The sequence below is a fragment of the Carassius carassius genome, chromosome 6 (genome assembly GCF_963082965.1).
Source record: "Carassius carassius chromosome 6, fCarCar2.1, whole genome shotgun sequence".
Taxonomy (NCBI): Eukaryota; Metazoa; Chordata; class Actinopteri; order Cypriniformes; family Cyprinidae; genus Carassius; species Carassius carassius.
The window spans coordinates 40377331-40396808 of NC_081760.1; the positions used below are offsets into that span (position 1 = coordinate 40377331).

The 19478-nt window shown below is 38.6% G+C and overlaps 1 protein-coding gene across 2 annotated transcripts in view; it reads left to right on the forward strand.

Moving 5' to 3' along the window:
* The window catches only part of LOC132142890 (NACHT, LRR and PYD domains-containing protein 3-like), a 135866-nt gene extending 116957 nt beyond the window's left edge, over positions 1–18909 (forward strand). For both annotated transcript variants that reach the window (XM_059553080.1, XM_059553081.1), the window contains 6 exons: positions 3229–5094; positions 6734–6907; positions 13750–13923; positions 14169–14342; positions 16390–16436; positions 18127–18909. In XM_059553080.1, coding sequence (XP_059409063.1) covers positions 3229–5094; positions 6734–6907; positions 13750–13923; positions 14169–14342; positions 16390–16436; positions 18127–18695 — 3004 coding nt within the window. In that variant the 3' untranslated portion in view covers positions 18696–18909. The remainder of the gene's footprint in view (positions 1–3228; positions 5095–6733; positions 6908–13749; positions 13924–14168; positions 14343–16389; positions 16437–18126) is intronic.
* The last annotated feature ends 569 nt before the right edge of the window (positions 18910–19478 follow it).

Genomic DNA, 19478 nt, shown 5'->3' on the forward strand with positions numbered 1-19478 from the left:
TACAGTATCATTCCTGTATGTGATGCAGTGCCGTCTAAGGGCCCGAAGATCACGGGCATCCAGTATGGTTTTCTGGCCTTGACCCTTACGCACCGAGATTGTTCCAGATTCTCTGAATCTTTGGATGATATTATTCACTGTAGATGATGATAACTTTAAATTTTTTCTGAGAAATTCCTTTTTGATATTGCTCCACTATTTTTCGACGCAGCATTGGGTGAATTGGTGATCCTCTGCCCATCTTGACTTCTGAGAGACACTGCCACTCTGAGAGGCTCATTTTATACCCAATCATGTTGCCAATGGACCTAATAAGTTGCAAATTGGTCCTCCAGCTGCTTTTTTATATGTACATTTAACTTTTACAGACTCTTATTGCTACCTGTCCCAGCTTTTTTGGAGTGTGTAGCTCTCATGAAATCTAACATGAGCCAATATTTGACATGACATTTCAAAATGTCTCACTTTCAACATTTGATATGTTATCTATATTCTATTGTGAATAAAATATAAGTTTATGAGATTTGTAAATTATTCCATTCCTTTTTAACCCACAATTTCAACAGTGTCCCACCTTTATATATATATATATATATATATATATATATATATATATATATATATATATATATATATATATATATATATATATATATATATATATATATATATATATCCTTGTACTAGTTTTCACATAACATTTACACATTTTACTAGTTAGACTTTTTCCAAACTATAATTCCTGACTAAATGTATAATCAAGTGAAACATTATGAAGTTTCATTCCCATCATCTAAATGTTCTACTGTACAGATAGTACCAGTGACCATCACAATAATGTTAATAATGTAGTTTACTTTAATGTTTACATTTACTTTATTTAGGAGCACATAGTATACACACTGGAAATGCTAATTATGTGATGTTCATTTATATATTTCAACATTACACGATACCAGTCAATACCAGTTTGCTAAAGCAGTAATATTGTGAAATATTTTTAATATTTAAAATAACTGCTTAATATTTGAATATATTTCACAATTTAATTTATTCCTGTGATCAAAGCTACATTTTCAGCATAATTACTCCAGTCTTACTCCAAGTGTAACAATTTACACTAGGGGTGTAACGGTACGTGTATTCGTACCGGACCGTTTCGGTACAGGGCTTTCGGTCAGTGCATTTGTGTACCGAATGACCGAATGCAATATTTTGTTTGCGGAACATTACATTTTCGTGTTTCCAAACGAACATATTAAGTGGCGGAAGTCTCCGCGTTTAGCGCAAATTCCGCCCTGCAGCTGATTCTAAGGCCGGTGACACACTGGCTGCGTGGCGTGAGCGTGGCATTTCTGCTGCGTGTCAGTTGCGTGACACCTGCTTCGCGTTTTCTGTGTCTTTACACACCAGAATGGTGCCTGACGCGGCGCTGGCGCGCTGCTGCTACTGTAGGTGACATAGAGGGAGACCGCCGACAGACCAGGATCTTGTCTTCACTACAACAATATCTATACTTCATGTTGAGCATAAATATAAAGCCTACTGATAAAGGACACCATCAACAGTATTGACGGCAAAATAGACTATGTTTGACAGGTGCAATATGCCAGTGTGTCACCGGCCTAAGGTTTTCAAAAGGCATCACGTGAGTGTGAACATCACTACGACTAGGAAAAAAACGATTGTAATTCAAATGCAGCTCCCTTCGGCATTTAAACAGACCTTTGCTCTTAATTCCGATCGGTCCAACGCAATAACAAAATCTGAGCAGGTCTAAAAACTGAAACGGTTGATGCTGCACTTTACACTTTGGAAAAGTTATACATATTTTTTAAATATGAGCAGGCCTACAAGCTGGGATTGGTAATGCTGCACAGTAATCATAGTTATTTATTTATATTTTTCATTATATTTTATTATATGATATTGGTTTGAGACTGAGAGTATTTTATTTAGTGGAGAACTTTGCAGCAGTATTTTATTTCTTATTCTTTTTTTATTTTATATATATTTTATTAAAAAGTATTTAAAAAAAAATTGTAAACAAATTGTTAAAAAAAGTTTATAGTAATAAACAACCTGCAGTTTAATGTTTGCATTTCTTTCCCTTACTGTACCGAAAATGACTTTAAAACCGAGGTACGTACTGAACCGTGATTTTTGCGTACACCCCTAATTTACACTATACCATTCAAAAGCTTGGAGTCAGTATATATAGAAATTTCAAATTTTATTTAGCATTTACGTGATCATAAATAAAAATGATTAATACGATAAATGTTACAAACAATGCTGTTCTTTCAATTTATCAAAAAAACCCTGAAAAAAAATTCTCTGCTCTTTTCAACATTAATAGCTAATAATAATAATAATAATAACAATAAATGTTTTTTTAGTAGAAAATCAGAATATTAGAAGGATTTCTGAAGGATTGTGTGACTGTAGTAATGATGCTAAAAATTCAGCTTTGAAAGTCAGCTTTGATTGTCCCTAATAAACTGTAAAAAGCACTCACAAGTGAATATTAAATTATTTTGTTGGATAAATAAATATATTCTAAATAAACTACAAACATAAAATTCTATACATTATTTTGTCCTTACATTCTTTCCTGTAACTCCTCCCTCTCAGTGACACAAGCTGACTGAAAGGCTCATTATGCAGCTCATTATGCGGGTCTTTGTCTTCTCAGGTGTAAATCACAATGATATTCATGATAGTTGACGCCTACTCGCATATGCAATTTACAAACAAAAAGTGTCTTAGAAAATTTAAATCAATATATTGTTTTCTGTGTGTAAGTAAACAAGATGATTTATACATCATTTGGAAGCAAAAATTCTAGACTACAAGCTCCATGTTTGACAGTCTTGTGAACAAATGTTCTGTAGGTGTTTTATGACCTTACTTCAGTGACTTCAAAGTTTTAGTTTTTCACTAACCACACAAAAACTTAGTTTTCTCAAATACACAATCATGTACATACATGCTATTTACATATTATTGTAGCCCAGTTTGCACTGAATACAGTGTTTTCAGACTTTAGCCATGTATATGTTTATAAGCAACTGAAAAAAGCACAAAAGACAGGGCATGTCAAAACTTCTCCAGGCCCCCGAAACCCCTTTAGACCTCAGAGGATTAAACTGACACTTCTCTCTTAAATGTGTTGCTGTTCCTTCCATGTTTTATTCACAAATATGTTTTATGTTTGTTATCAATCAGAGACGATCAGATTCGAGCCCAGGATCCTCCTCAAGCAGTGAATGATGAACTACAGAGAGTCAAAGAGCAGCACAAAACCAACATGAAGAACAAGTATGAGAGATTATTTGAGGGACTGAAACTCCAGGAGAATGAAAGCCTCCTGAACAGCATCTACACACAGCTCTACATCATAGAGGGAGAGAGAGAAGGAGTGAATGAAGAACATGAGGTTTTACAGATGGAGAAAACAGCCAGAACACAACACTCACAAGACACTCCAATCTACTGCAATGACATCTTTAAAGCCTCCGCTGAAGCAGGATGTGAGGAGAAAGAGCAGATCAAGACTGTTCTTACTAAAGGCATCGCTGGAATCGGAAAAACCGTCTCTGTGCAGAAGTTCATTCTGGACTGGGCCGAGGGAAAAGCCAATCAGGATGTAGATTTCATGTTTGTGCTTCCATTTCGAGAGCTGAACTTGATCCCAGATCATCAGTACAGTCTTCACAGACTTCTGCTGGACTTTCATCCTGAACTTCAAGATCTGGACTCACAGATTTATGAGGAGTGTAAAGTTGTGTTCATCTTTGATGGTCTGGATGAAAGCAGAATCACACTGATGTTTTCAGACGCTCAGAAAGTTTGTGATGTGACTGAGACTTTATCAGTGGCTGTGTTGATGTCAAAGCTCATGAAAGGAGAGCTGCTTCCCTCTGCTCTCATCTGGATCACCTCCAGACCAGCAGCAGCCAATCAGATCCCCTCCAAATACATCCACCGTCTGACAGAAATTCAGGGATTCACTGAGCCTCTGAAGGAGGAATATTTCAGGAAGAGAATCAGTGATGAGCATCAAGCCAGCAGAATCATCTCACACATCAGAAGAGCAAGAAGCCTCCACATCATGTGCCACATCCCCGTCTTCTGCTGGATCTCATCCACTGTGCTTCAGAAGCTCCTGGAAGAGGATCTGAGTGCAGAAATCCCTCAAACTCTGACTGAAATGTACATCCACTTCCTGCTGATTCAGATCAACATGAGGAAGCAGAAGTATGAAGAGAGAGATCCAGAGAAACTCCTGCCGTCCAACAGAGAAGTGATTGTGAAACTTGCTGAAGTGGCTTTCAAACAGCTGATGAAGGGCAATGTGATGTTCTATGAGGAGGACCTGATTGAGAGCGGCATAGACGTCACTGACGCCTCAGTGCATTCTGGGATTTGCACTGAGATCTTTAAGCAGGAATCTGTGATTCATCAGAGGAAAGTCTACAGCTTCATTCATCTGAGCGTTCAGGAGTTTCTCGCTGCTTTCTATCAGCTTTACTGCTATTTAACAGAGAACCAGAAAACACTGCATGAATTCAGAGATCCACTGCTCAAAATCAGATTATCCAGCTCTGAAGTCTCTCTGTATGATCTACTAAGATCAGCAGTACATAAAGCTCTCAAGAGTAAGAATGGACGTCTGGATCTGTTCCTGCGGTTCCTGCTGGGCGTCTCACTGGAGTCCAATCAGAGACTCTTACAGGATCTACTGACACACACAGAGAACAGCTCAAAGACCATCAGAGACACCACACGGTACATTAAACATATGATCAAAGATCCAGATGATCCTAATCCTCTCTCAGCTGATCAGTGCATCAATCTGTTCCTCTGTCTGCTGGAAGTGAAAGATCAGACTCTGTCCACAGAGATTCAGGAGTTTGTGAAATCAGACAAACACTCAAAGAAGAAACTCACTGCTGCTCACTGCTCAACAATCTCCTACATGCTTCAGATGTCAGAGGAGACACTGGATGAACTGAACCTCATGACATACAACACATCAGCTGAGGGGAGAAGAAGACTGATACCAGCTGTGATCAACTGCAGAAAAGCTCTGTGAGTGTTTCATCATCAACTAAAGGATCATATTTAATAATGAATCTGACTCCTTTAAAATAAATGTTCCTGAATGAGAGATTTTCTCCTGAATAAAAACATGTTTGCCAACAGAATCGCAAAGTAGACGAGTGAATTACCCACTGCTTTAAAACCGATATCATTTGGACATTATTCAAGTTAAACGCACAGACACACAAACACATTTAGTAACGATTAATCTTACTGAAAATGGCCGATTAAGCAGTTTATATTCTGAAACATATTTCTATGTTGTGTTCTGTGTGCATTAAATTAAATTTGGATGTAAATGGTCCTTTTCCTGACATATGTAAAACACTGAGCTGTCTAGGGAGCGTCTAATGGATCGTCTTTATGAGGCTGTCGGGCGTCTAGCTTCATCTGTCTTTAGTTTGTTCAGGTTCAGATTCCTCTGCAGTCGTTGTATGTTGTAAAAAAATAAATGAAAATCCATTCGTGTCATGCAACAGCAAGCATAGACTATTAACCGCCAAAAGTGCAGATTCATCACGCGCCAACTTCTTACGCAAATAAGATTGGGAAAGCCTATTAATAAGTCTGATTTTATTTATTAATGTACTTACAATAAATAACAGTAAAATATATTAAAATTACTACATTACATGCATATTTACTTTTGAGTTGAAAACATTATTAATTAACAAATAAAATCTTTCAATCGTTAGGGGAGCAATGATTGAAAATAGTAGGATATTTTGCTAATAATGGTAATACATTATAAAGCAGAATGAGTGGAGTTTAAATTGTAATTCAAATTATTAAATGGATGCCACCTATTGGTCAAAATTTTATTAAAAATAAAAGCTTTTCTGATGTGATTTGAAATTTGAAAAGGGAGAAAGAAAGTCACTCACAGACATAAAAAATTAATTCCACAGAACTGTAAGTTCATAGATGATGATTAATAGTCAAATAAATAGTAAATGTTAATATAATTTCATGACTCTTAAACAATCATTTAAAGATCTTCAGCAGCTGACAGAGAATTAAATCCATCTGTTTTATTCCATCATGCTCTCATTCAGGACTCTTTTATTTCATTAAGCTAATTTGAAAGGATTTGATTTCCACATACGTGACTCAGTGAATTCATCTCTGTCTCTTACTGTGAAGATTAAACTACATATCAAGCATTTATTCAACACGTCTCGTTTGATCTTGAATGACTTTGATCTTGATTAAAGTTAATAAAGTTAATAAAGCAAAGCAAGTTACTGTTCCTGTGAACACCACTGACTCAAACTAATGCAGCTGAAGCAGCAAATAAAGAGAAACGACAAATATTGATCACATTAACAATACAGCAGGAAGGATTTAATCCTGTTCAACTGTCTGGAGTCTCTCAAAACTTTTATTTTTATACCTCCAGAAAACCTTGCTACATGTAGCAGAATGTTAAATATTGATGAGTTGAATAAACAGTCAGGAGCTCATCTGATCTCAGATATGAATCAATCTGAAAGATTATAAAACATCATATTGTGATTCAGTGTTCAGATTATGTCATCCTCCGTTCCCTGAGGACAGAAAACTCACAACACTCTGTAAATGTCTTTATTGTTTTGTTATTTCTTAAATTATATTTAATCTCTTCTAGATTTTCTGGCTGTAATCTGACTGCTCAGTGTTGTGAGAGATTGTCTTCAGCTCTACAATCCTCAAACTGTGTCCTGAGAGAGCTGGATCTGAGGAACAATGACCTGCAGGACTCTGGTGTAAAGTTTATTTCTGATGGACTGAAGAGTCCAAACTGTCAGCTGCAGATACTGAGGTATTAAGAACATATAAGAGATCATTTACAGTCAACTGATCACAGTGTGTGTGTGTGTGTGTGTGTGTGTGTGTGTCTGTGTGTGTGTAGATGATCTGACTGTGTGTGTGTGTGTGTATAGATGATCTGACTGTGTGTGTGTGTGTGTCTGTGTGTGTGTAGATGATCTGACTGTGTGTGTGTGTGTCTGTAGATGATCTGACTGTGTGTGTTTGTGTTTGTGTGTAGATAATCTGACTGTGTGTGTGTGTGTGTGTGTGTGTGTGTAGATGATCTGACTGATTGTGTGTTTGTGTGTGTGTGTGTGTGTGTGTGTGTGTCTGTGTTTGTGTGTAGATAATCTGACAGTGTGTGTGTGTGTGTGTGTGTCTGTGTGTAGATAATCTGACTGTGTGTGTGTAGATGATCTGACTGTTTGTGTGTGTGTGTGTGTGTGTGTGTCTGTATTAGTGTTGCACGATATACTGATACTAAAAATGTATCGCGATACCCTGCTTTAGAAAACAGTACGATTATTAGAATGATTAATCGACTAATCGTCAATTATTTCACTGATTAATCAAGATAACTTGATTATTCAGCTCTTGCAATTTGTTAAAATACTGTTATACATAATAAATAAATAAAATACATACTAATCACTTCAGCTTTTGCAAATAATATTATTTAATTACAATTTTTATACAATTAATTTATACAAATAAATGGTAAATGGTAAATGGACTGCATTTATATAGCGCTTTCAACAGACCACATGGTCATCCAAAGCGCTTTACAATTTGCCTCACATTCACCCATTCACACACACATTCACACACCGTCTGCGGTGTCAGCCATTCAAGGCGCCATCCAGCTCGTCGGGAGCAGCTGGGGTTAGGTGTCTTGCTCAAGGACACCTCGACACTTGGTCAGGCAGAGTCTTTATCTTAATTCATTTCGTTATTGCCAAATACCCATCTTAATTTAGAATTTATCTTAATTAAATTCTTTAAGAAAGACTTGTATTTATTGGTGCGTTGGCCTATTTATATGCTAAATGAGCCTATAAGGGCTATTTATAGAGTTCTGAGATATTACGATGTTACAGAGGACTTATTTAATTTCGTTGTTCAAACTTCCAAGTGGCCTATTACGTTAGTCATGTATAAATTATGTTAAACCATGTAAAATGACTCATTCCTGACAAAAGAGCTGCGTGCGTGTACATTTGAATAATGTCGGGCTGTAAATGGGTTCGGGCTTTTAAAAAGCTGTCAATCAAAATGTACTTGTCGGGCTCGGGCCGAAATCTGTCGGTCTTTACTTTTTTTATCTGTCGGTCTTGATAGAAAATCGAATCGAAATCGAATCGAGAATCGAAATCGAATCGATTTGAGAGCTTGTGAATTGAAATCGAATCGATCTGGAACATCTGAATCGATACCCAGCCCTACTCCTTAGGAGAGATCCGAAGACCTCAAAGCTGCATTGGTTCGGAATCCAGGCCTGCGGTTGATGGAACGGAGTTGACAAGGAAAAGAGCTCTGCGCCGTAGGTCGAATCACCAGGTCGATGAGATTGTTGAGCCAAGTGGGAATCTCATTGACGAGGACTTCGTCCCTCACCTCAGGATTGAGGACCTAGAAAAAACGAGCGACCAAAGCAGGTTGGTTCCAGCTGCAGGTGGTAGTGAGGGTCTATAACTCAATTGAAAAATCAGGCTCGGAGCGCCTCCCCTGCCAGAGAGCGGAAAGCAGTCAAGAAGCCTCCTCACCGTAGGCTGATTGGTTGAAGACCCGGATCATCTCCTCCTTGAAAAGCACAAAGCTGGAGATGCAATCTGTCTCCGCCTCCCAGTTAGCCGTTCCCCATTCTCAAGCCCGGCCAGCGAGAAGGGAGAGAACGTAGGAGACCTTGGCTTGGTCCTTCGCATACATCACGGGCTGTGGAGAAAACACCACCTCGCACTGGGTAAAGAAAGAGCGACATTGTTTTGGCTCACCCGAATAGACTCCGGCGGGACAGGAGGAACATGTGAGGCAGAAGGCTGGAGCACAGACTGGAGCTTGTGTAAATCCTAGTTACCACAGGATGTAAATCCCGTGGCAAAACATAGAAACAAATAGAGACATCATTAGCATAGCTGCTGATCCAACAAAGTAAAATTTATTAGTTTAACCCAAGCTAAAGAATAAAAATGCTCATTTGATCAGATGCAACTACACTCACAATTTAAGATACATTATTTGAATGCTTGGCGAAAGAGATGCGTTTTTAATCTAGATTTAAACAGAGAGAGTGTGTCTGAACCCCGAACATTATAAGGAAGGCTATTCCAGAGTTTGGGAGCCAAATGTGAAAAAGCTCTACCTCCTTTAGTGGACTTTGCTATCCTAGGAACTACCAAAAGTCCAGCGTTTTGTGACCTTAGGGAGCGTGATGGATTGTAACGTGGTAGAAGGCTAGTTAGGTACACAGGAGCTAAACCATTTAGGGCCTTATAGGGAAGTAATGATAATTTGTAACTGATACAGAACTTAATAGGTACCCAGTGCAGAGACTGTAAAATTGGGGTAATATGATCATATTTTCTTGACCTGGTAAGGACTCTAGCTGCTGCATTTTGGACGACCTGTAGCTTGTTTATTGAAGAAGCAGGACAACCACTTAGAAGTGCATTACAATAGTCCAGTCTAGAGGTCATGAATGCATGAACTAGCTTTTCAGCATCAGAAACAGATAACATGTTTCGTAGCTTGGCAATGTTTCTAAGATGGAAGAATGCAGTTTTTGTAACATGGGAAATATGATCTTCAAAAGACAAGTTGCTGTCTAAGATAACACCCAGATTTTTGACTGTAGAGGAAGTAACAGTATGTCCGTATATTTGCAGATTGTAATCTACAAGATTCTGTGTAGTGTTTTTTGGTCCAATAATTAATATCTCTGTCTTATCCGAATTTAATTGGAGAAAATTATTGGTCATCCAATCTTTTACATTTTTAACACACTCTGTTAGCTTAGATCATTTAGAAGTTTCATCTGGTCTCGTTGAGATATATAGCTGAGTATCATCAGCATAACAGTGGAAGCTAATTCCGTATTTTCTAATAATATTACCAAGGGGCAACATGTATATTGAAAATAGAAGAGGACCTAGGACGGATCCTTGTGGCACTCCATATTTTACTGGTGATAAATGATAGATGACTCCCCATTTAAATAAACAAAATGGTAGCGATTGGACAGGTAGGATCTAAACCATCTTAGAGCCTGCCCTTGAATACCTGTATAGTTTTGTAATCGATCTATGAGTATGTCATGATCTATGGTGTCGAACGCAGCACTAAGATCAAGTAAAACTAGAAATGAGATGCAGCCTTGATCAGGCGTAAGAAGCAGGTCATTTGTAATTTTAACAAGTGCAGTTTCTGTGCTATGGTGGGACCTGAAACCTGAAATTCTTCATATAGATCATTTTTGTGCAAGAAGGTGCTCAATTGAGCAGACACCGCTTTTTCTAAAATCTTAGACATAAATGGAAGATTTGAAATAGGCCTATAATTTGCCAGTTCACTAGGATCTAGTTTTGGTTTCTTAATAAGAGGATTAATAACCGCCAGCTTGAATGGATTTGGGAAGTGACCTAAAGATAATGACGAGTTTATGATATTGAGAAGCGGTTCTTCTATTACAGGTAAAAACTCTTTCAGTAATTTAATGGGTACAGGTTTTAATAAACATGTTGTTGGTTTAGATACAGTGATAAATTTATTTAGCTCTTCCTGTCCTATATTTGTAAAGTACTGCAGTTTATCTTTGGGTGCGATGGATGAAACTGAAGTGTTAGACGCTGTAGAATCTACTTTCGCTATTGTATTTCTAATGTTATCTATTTTATCAGTGAAGAAATTCATAAAGTCATTACTATTAAACGTTGGTGGAATATTTGAATCAGGTGGCGTCTGGTAATTTGTTAATTTAGCCACTGTGCTAAATAAAAACCTTGGATTGTTTTGGTTATTTTATATGAGTCTGTGTATATGCTCTGCCCTAGCAGTTTTTAGAGCCTGTCTATAGCTGGACATACTGTATTTCCATGCAATTCTAAAAACTTCCAAGTTAGTTTTTCTCCATTTGCATTTAAGACTACGAGTTTCTTTCTTGAGAGAGTGGGTATTACTGTTATACCAGGGCACAGTACTTTTTTCTCTAACCTTTTTCAATTTGATGGGGGCAACAGTTTCTAATCTATTAGAGAAAATAGTGCCCATGTTGTCAGTGATTTCGTCTAATTCATGTGTATTTTTGGGTACAAATAGCAGTACAAACAATTAACGGCACCCTTTTATTCACTATTTTTGTAATCTTCATTTGCCAGTTTAACAGGTCTAAATTTTCTCCTATAATGCGTGATGAGGTTAGAGAACACCTGACAAGAGATCAGAGACCATTCCTTCATCCAGAATCACTCCAGACCCTTTAGATTGCCAGCTTCTTCTCTTCAGTTCACTCCTCTCATTTTCTATAGGGTTCAGGTCAGAGGACTGGAATGGCTGTAGCAGAATAGCAGAAGAATCTATGATGCCATGTATCTAAACAAGATGTCCAGGACCTCCAGCAGAAATATAGACCCACAGCATCAAAATACAGCAGTATATTTCATTGTACACATGGGGTACTTTTTATCGCTGTGTTCACCAAACCCATCTTGAGTGTTTGCTGCTAAAAAGCTAATTTTTAGTTTCATCTGACCATAGAAGCCATTCCCATTTGAAGTTCCAGTCGTGTCTGATAAATGAATATGCTTTAGTTTGTTTTTGGATGAGCTAGGAGAATTCTTCTTGAAACCCTCCCAAACAACATGTGGTGATGTAGGTTTTGTTTGACTTTTTTTTTTTTTTAGAAGGTTTTCTGAAGCCGAGACTAAATTATATTCTGCAATTCTCCAGCTGACACTCAAACTCTCCTTCTTACCATGCATTAGGATGATATAGACACACGTCCTCTTCCAGGCAGTTTCGTAACATTTTATGTTGATAGGAAATTCTTAATTATTGCCCTGATGGTGGAAATTGCCATTTTCACTGCTCTAGCTCTTTTCTTAAAGCCACTTCACTAATTTGTGAAGCTCAATTATCTTTTGCTGCAAATCAGAAATATATTCTTTTTTTTCTCATTTTGATGGATGATAAAGGAAATTTGGGCTTTGTTTTCCCTCGATATTAGGCTCATTCTCCTATTAATGTATTAGAATATAATAATAATAACTATTATTATTTTTATTTTGATTGAGCAGGCTATTTTAATTCGGCTATCAACCTTCCCAGCTATTTCACTTTAGCACTGCATTTCACACACACACACACACACACACACAACACATACAACGCGCCAGAGAGGATTAGAGCTTGTAGTCACTGAAGTTGTAATGCTTTGACTCGGATAACTCGTTAAATCCGTGAAATGAAAGAGATGGAACACGAGGAATGAACTAGCAGCTATGAACTAGCTGTCTTAAATACAGTATTTTTAAATTTAACGTTAGTTAAATCAGTCAGTATGTTTTAAAGGTTTTTTTTTCGATTATTGGTTATTCCATAGGCTCTCTCTCGCGCACCGGCACATTTTTAAACACCAAATAGTTTTGCTATTATTTACAAGAACAAAGAGTCTCTCTCTTGCTCCACCCATGCACGATAATATCGTGTATCGTCGATCTCACGGGCTGACGATATGACGATTTGAAAAATGGCCGTATCGCCCGACACTGGTCTGTAGATGATCTGACGGTGTGTGTCTGTAGATGATCTGACTGTGTGTCTGTAGATGATCTGACGGTGTGTGTCTGTAGATGATCTGACGGTGTGTGTCTGTAGATGATCTGACGGTGTGTCTGTAGATGATCTGACGGTGTGTGTCTGTAGATGATCTGACGGTGTGTGTCTGTAGATGATCTGACGGTGTGTGTCTGTAGATGATCTGACGGTGTGTGTCTGTAGATGATCTGACGGTGTGTGTCTGTAGATGATCTGACTGTGTGTGTCTGTAGATGATCTGACTGTGTGTGTCTGTAGATGATCTGACGGTGTGTTTATGTAGATGATCTGACGGTGTGTTTATGTAGATGATCTGACTGTGTGTCCCTAGATGATCTGTCTGTGTGTCCGTAGATGATCTGACTGTGTGTGTCTGTAGATGATCTGACTGTGTTTCTGTAGATGATCTGACGGTGTGTGTCTGTAGATGATCTGACGGTGTGTGTCTGTAGATGATCTGACGGTGTGTGTCTGTAGATGATCTGACTGTGCGTGTCTGTAGATGATCTGACTGTGTGTGTCTGTAGATGATCTGACTGTGTGTGTCTGTAGATGATCTGACGGTGTGTGTATGTAGATGATCTGACTGTGTGTGTGTGTCTGTAGATGATCTGACTGTGTGTGTGTGTGTGTCTGTAGATGATCTGACTGTGTGTGTGTGTGTGTAGATGATCTGACGGTGTGCGTCTGTAGATGATCTGACTGTGTGTGTGTGTGTAGATGATCTGACGGTGTGTGTCTGTAGATGATCTGACTGTGTGTGTGTGTGTGTAGATGATCTGACGGTGTGAGTCTGTAGATGATCTGACTGTGTGTCTGTAGATGATCTGACGGTGTGTGTCTGTAGATGATCTGGCTGTGTGTCTGTAGATGATCTGACTTTGTGTCTCTAGATGATCTGTCTGTGTGTCTGAAGATTTTCTGTCTGTGTGTTTGTAGATGATCCGTGTGTGTCTGTAGATGATCTCACTGTGTGTCTGTAGATGATCTGACTGTGTGTCTGTAGATGATCTGACTGTTGGTGTGTGTTCTTGTCTCTTTCAGTCTTGCTCGCTGTAATCTCACTGTTCAGTGTTGTGAGAGTTTGTCTTCAGCTCTACAATCCTCAAACTGTGTCCTGAGAGAGCTGGATCTGAAGAACAATGACCTGCAGGACTCTGGTGTAAAGATTATTTCTGATGGACTGAAGAGTCCAAACTGTCAGCTGCAGATACTGAGGTATTAAGAACATATAAGAGATCATTTACAGTCAACTGATCACAACAATGTGTGTGTGTGTGTCTGTAGATGATCTGTCTGTGTGTGTCTGTAGATGATGTCTCTGTGTGTGTGTGTCTGTAGATGATCTGACTGTGTGTGTGAGTGTGTGTGTCTGTAGATGATCTGTCTCTGTGTCTGTGTGTCTGTAGATGATCTGTCTGTGTATGTCTGTAGATGATGTCTCTGTATCTGTGTGTCTGTAGGTTGTCTGGCTGTATGGTGTCAGAGGAAGGCTGTGGTTATTTGTCTTCAGCTCTGAGTTCACACCCCTCACACCTGAGAGAGCTGGATCTGAGCTACAATCACCCAGGACAATCAGGAGTCCAGCTGCTCAAACACAAACTGCAGGATCCAAACTATAAACTGCAGATACTCAAGTATGTCAAACACTAATACTGACGTACTGAACATGTGTGTGAATGATGCAGATCTACATTAAATTGTTTTATTAACAACATTTGGGAGGAGCTTGTTCAGATTAATCAACCAGTTTAGCACAGGTGGAGCTCGTTCTTATAATTAATTCAATTAACATGCTAATTCATATATTACATTTACATGTATTCATTTAGCAGAAGCTTTTATCCAAAGCGACTTACAAATGAGGACAATGGAAGCGATCAAAAACAACAAAAAAGCAATGATATACAAGTGCTATAACAAGTCTCAGTTAGCTTAAACACACTACATGAAGCAAGGGCTTTTAAATAATATAATAAATAAAAAGAAAATAGAAAAATAAAATAGAATAGAAAAATAATAGAGCAAGCTAGTTTAAAAGGTCTTTTTTTATAATTGTATAATAAATGAAAAGAAAATAGAATACAAAAAGATAAGAAAGATAATGAGATTTTTTTTTTTAAAGAATAGAATTAGAATGGTGAGTGTTAAAGTTAGAGGATCAAATAAAGATGGAAGAGATGTGTTTTAAGTCGATTCTTGAAGATGGCTAAGGACTCAGCTGCTCGGATTGAGTTGGGGAGTTCATTTCACCAGGAGGGAACATTTAATTTAAAAGACCGTAAAAGTGACTTTGTGCTTCTTTGGGATGGCAAAATTAAGTGACGTTCACTTGCACAACGCAAGCTTCTAGAGGGCACATAAGTCTGAAGTAACAAATTTAGGTAAATGGGAGCAGAGCCAGTGGTAGTTTTGTAGGCAAACATCAATGCCTTGAATTTTATGCGAGCAGCTATTGGAAGCCAGTGCAAATTGATAAACAGAGGTTTGACGTGTATTCTTTTCAGTTCATTAAAAATGAATCTTGCTTCCGCGTTCTGGATCAATTGTAAAGGTTTGATAGAATTTGACATTAAATAATGTATAAAAACCTTTGAACAGGGTCATTTTTATAAATTAATCTATTATTTTCTCTTGTGCCCTATATGTAAAGGTCTTTTATGTCAAATATCTTTTTTTAAAATAGAATAGAAAAGCCCCCTTTAAAATAATCACAACAGAACGAAAACAGCAACTATTACACACATCTTTAAGACTTGAGGACCAAACGATCAGTGACAGCAACACTGAGCAGAACGAAGCTGTCACGCATTTTAAACCCTTTAACAACAGAACGAAAACCGCAAAAATCTGTAAATGATCAAATACACTCGTCAAGGGCATGAGTTCAGAGGAAAACAACTACAGAGAACAACACAGCCCTGATGAAGTGGAGATTTACGATTGAAAAAAACAACTTAAAGTAGCTACTGACGGTGGCAGACCATTTTACAAATGTGTTTAGTTCAGTGGAAGAACTCAAAGCTCAGAATAATGATTCATTCATAATTAGTCATGAGAGAAATACACATAACTGGTGTAATATTAGCAGAGCAAGTGTTATACACACACACACACACACACACACACACAGTGTGTTCAGTCGTACAGCTGCAGGAGACACTGGTTTTGTGTTTCTCCACTGTGCCAAGAGTGTGTTTGCATCCACACATTCAGTCAATATGACAGTGTTTTATTAGAGTCAGTTCAGGAGCTTCCAGCTAAATCCCTTTAGGAGCCTTTATTTGTAGGAGACTCGAATCCCGTCACTCGTCTGTGATCCCAAAATCAGCTCACATTGGTTCTGGTTCAATCAGGCAAACCAGCAGACAGTTTTCCAGCCTTTCTTTTCTCATCAGACAGCAAGCACAGCTGCTCAGAAGGGTCTCTCTCTCAGCAGCAGATCCAAGCCCTCGCTCGATGCTCATCAGACGCTTTCAAAAGCTGCAGAAGATCCAATCGATTTCAGATTAAAAAGCCCATCAATCCCTGATCAGCTCTAACTGTTCCTGTCCCAGCGTGGGATATGAGGGAGTTCTCTGGCTGTATTCTGAGCTCGGACAGATATACACCAAATATACACACTATTGACTCAGTCTGATTATATGAGTGTCAACTTATGAACCTGTGTTTGTGTGTTTCTAGTGTGGATCATGGAGGAGAGAAGAGGATGAGAGCAGGACCACGAAAGTGTAGGTCTACACACACACACACTCAAAAAGAGACACACACTAACACAAAGACACACACACACACACACACACACACACACAAACACATACAGAGAGACACACACTAACACAGACACACACACACTAACACAGACACACACACACACACACACACACACATACAAACACATACAGAGAGACACACACTAACACAGACACACACACACACACACACAAACCTTGGGAGAAACCAGGCTCAGTTGGGGGCCAGTTCTCCTCTGACCAGACGAAACCAGTAGTTCAATTCCAGACTGCAGCAAAGTCAGATTGTGCAGAAGAATCATCTGTTTCCTGTGGTCTTGTCCTGGTGCTCCTCTGAGACAAGGTCTTTACAGGGGATCTGTATCTGGGGCTCTAGTTGTCCTGGTCTCCGCTGTCTTTCAGGGATGTAGAGGTCCTTTCTAGGTGCTGATCCACCATCTGGTCTGGATACGTACTGGATCCGGGTGACTGCAGTGACCCTCTGGTCTCGACACAGACTGGATCTGGTGGCTACGGTGACCTCGGAATAAGAGAGAGACAGACTAATATTAGCGTAGATGCCATTCTTCTAATGATGGAGCAAGTACATAGTTGAGCAGAAGAGACTTGTTTCAGATATTATAAATCTTTGAGCAGGGCTCGTATTCACAAAACATTTGATCTTAGCACTAATAGTTCTCCTAAATAACAGTAAAAGTTTTCTCTTAAAAGCTGTTCACAAAGCTGCTGAGACAAACTTTTACTGAGGAACAGAGAGAAGTCTTGAGCTCAGAGGAAGGGGGCGGGGCTAGGGATGATGTCAGCATGCTCATTAACTATGCACACAGTGATTGGCTGAAAGTCTGTCAGAGATTAATTCATAGAAATATTGTAGAGCACGATATTATGTTGCCATATTCAAATAATGGTTTAAAAATAAATGTTAACTGGCACATTCAGATAAATATTTTAAAATGCTACACATTTTTTCCCGCTGCGGCAGAAAGCCTGCTATCATTCCACTTTAACACTGAAACACAGCTTTCACTATATTAGTGAAGACATCTGTGAATAGTGAGGAGATTCTGGACTTTACAAATATAAGCTGAGTCTGAAATCACTCACTCGTTCACTCGTTCACTAACTAAATTCACTGGGGTGGTGTTATTGTCATATGATCTTTTATATTACATCTACCTTATTTTAGAAAATAATATTACTAGCAATAACACTCAACGTGACTTTATATTGTATTTATTACAATACTGTAAATATTACGTTGATTTGACATTACTAAATTATCGTCAAATATTAAACTGAGTTATTGCCTACATAACATATTTTAATATGAATAATTGTGTGAAATAAACGTTAAAGCCGAAATAATAAAGATGTAAACATCATTTCTCCTTCAAACTCGCTCTCGCTTCCAGCTCGCCGCTTCTCCGCATTGGATTGTGGGAAATAGTGTGAAATCAGAATGAATTGTGGGTAAAAAGTAGTGGACGAATGTAAGGAATGACGTGATTCAATCAGAATTCAGACATCACTACAGAATGAGTGACAGCTGATCTAGTGCACTATATAGTGTATAGGGAGCGGTTTCAGACACAGCTCTAGTCAAAGGTGTAAACACACACACATCTTCAGTGTTGTGTTGTTCTTGATGTTTCTCTCTTCTTGTGTTCAGATGCCTGTGATCTCACACTGGATCCAAACACAGCACACACTCGACTCGTTCTGTCTGATGAGAACAAGAAGATCACACGTGTGAAAGATCATCAGCCGTATCCTGATCATCCAGAGAGATTTGATGATGCTCCTCAGGTTCTGAGTGTTGAGAGTCTGACTGGACGCTGTTACTGGGAGACTGAATGGAGCGGAGCTGGTGCTGTAATATCAGTGTCATATAAAGGAATCAACAGGAAAGGAGGAGGGAGTGACTGTGAGTTTGGATCCAATGACAACTCCTGGAGTCTGTACTGCTCTGATAACAGTTTCTCTTTCCGTCACAATAATAACAACATTTTCAGTGGTGAATCTTTCATCCCTTCATCCTGTAAGAGAGTAGGAGTGTATGTGGACGTGTCGGCCGGCTCTCTGTCCTTCTACAGAGTCTCTGACACACACACACTCACTCACTTACACACACACACACTCAAACACTTACACACACTCAACACCACATTCCCTGAACCCCTCTGTGCTGGATTTGGGGTTTATTCTTATTCCTCAGTGTCTCTGTGTGATATTAAATGATAGAGAGACTCTTTCTGATGTTCACATGCACACATCAAATCTCACATCACTACATATCTATTCATTTTTAATCAGTTTTTCATCATCATACAGAAGTTATGAATCTAGATCAGACTCTCATACTGTTCTGAATCTTTAATAAACAGAGTAATATGTGTGCTTTAATATTTCTATTGTAAACTGCTCATCAAATGTAATAAAAGTCCATTAGTGAGTCATTTGATCCTGAACTGGTTTTTGAATCCTGATGTGAACTGATGACAGTATGAATAATCATGAATGTGATTGAGATCAGCAGAATGAAACACAGAGGCTGAATTCAACACAGTGGCTTCCTGTAAAGTTTAGAATTGATTTTATAATAGCTGTCTTTGTGTCCAAGGCTTTATCTGATCTTGCACCAAAATATAGTATAAATATAGTGAGCTTCTGATTCCTTACTCTCCTAAAAGAGCACTTCAGTCTAGTAATCAGCTAAGAGCGGGTTGCACTGTACCAACCATTAAATGTGTGAGACACCAACTCCTCGTTTCCTATCTCTTCCTTTTAATGGACTTACTGAGTTATCCGAGTCAAAGCGTTACAGTCTGTCGAGGGATGCAATTGATAAAGATTTCACGTTTATCCTCTTCACCTGATGTGTGCTCGGCTGTTCTGCATCTGGACTCATAAACTGATAATTGAAGATTTCCTGTGTATCCTCTTCGCCTGACGTGAACTCGTCCGCTTTGCATGTGGGCCAAGTTTGGCTAAAAAGGGGGGTAATGTGTTTTATGAGATAGT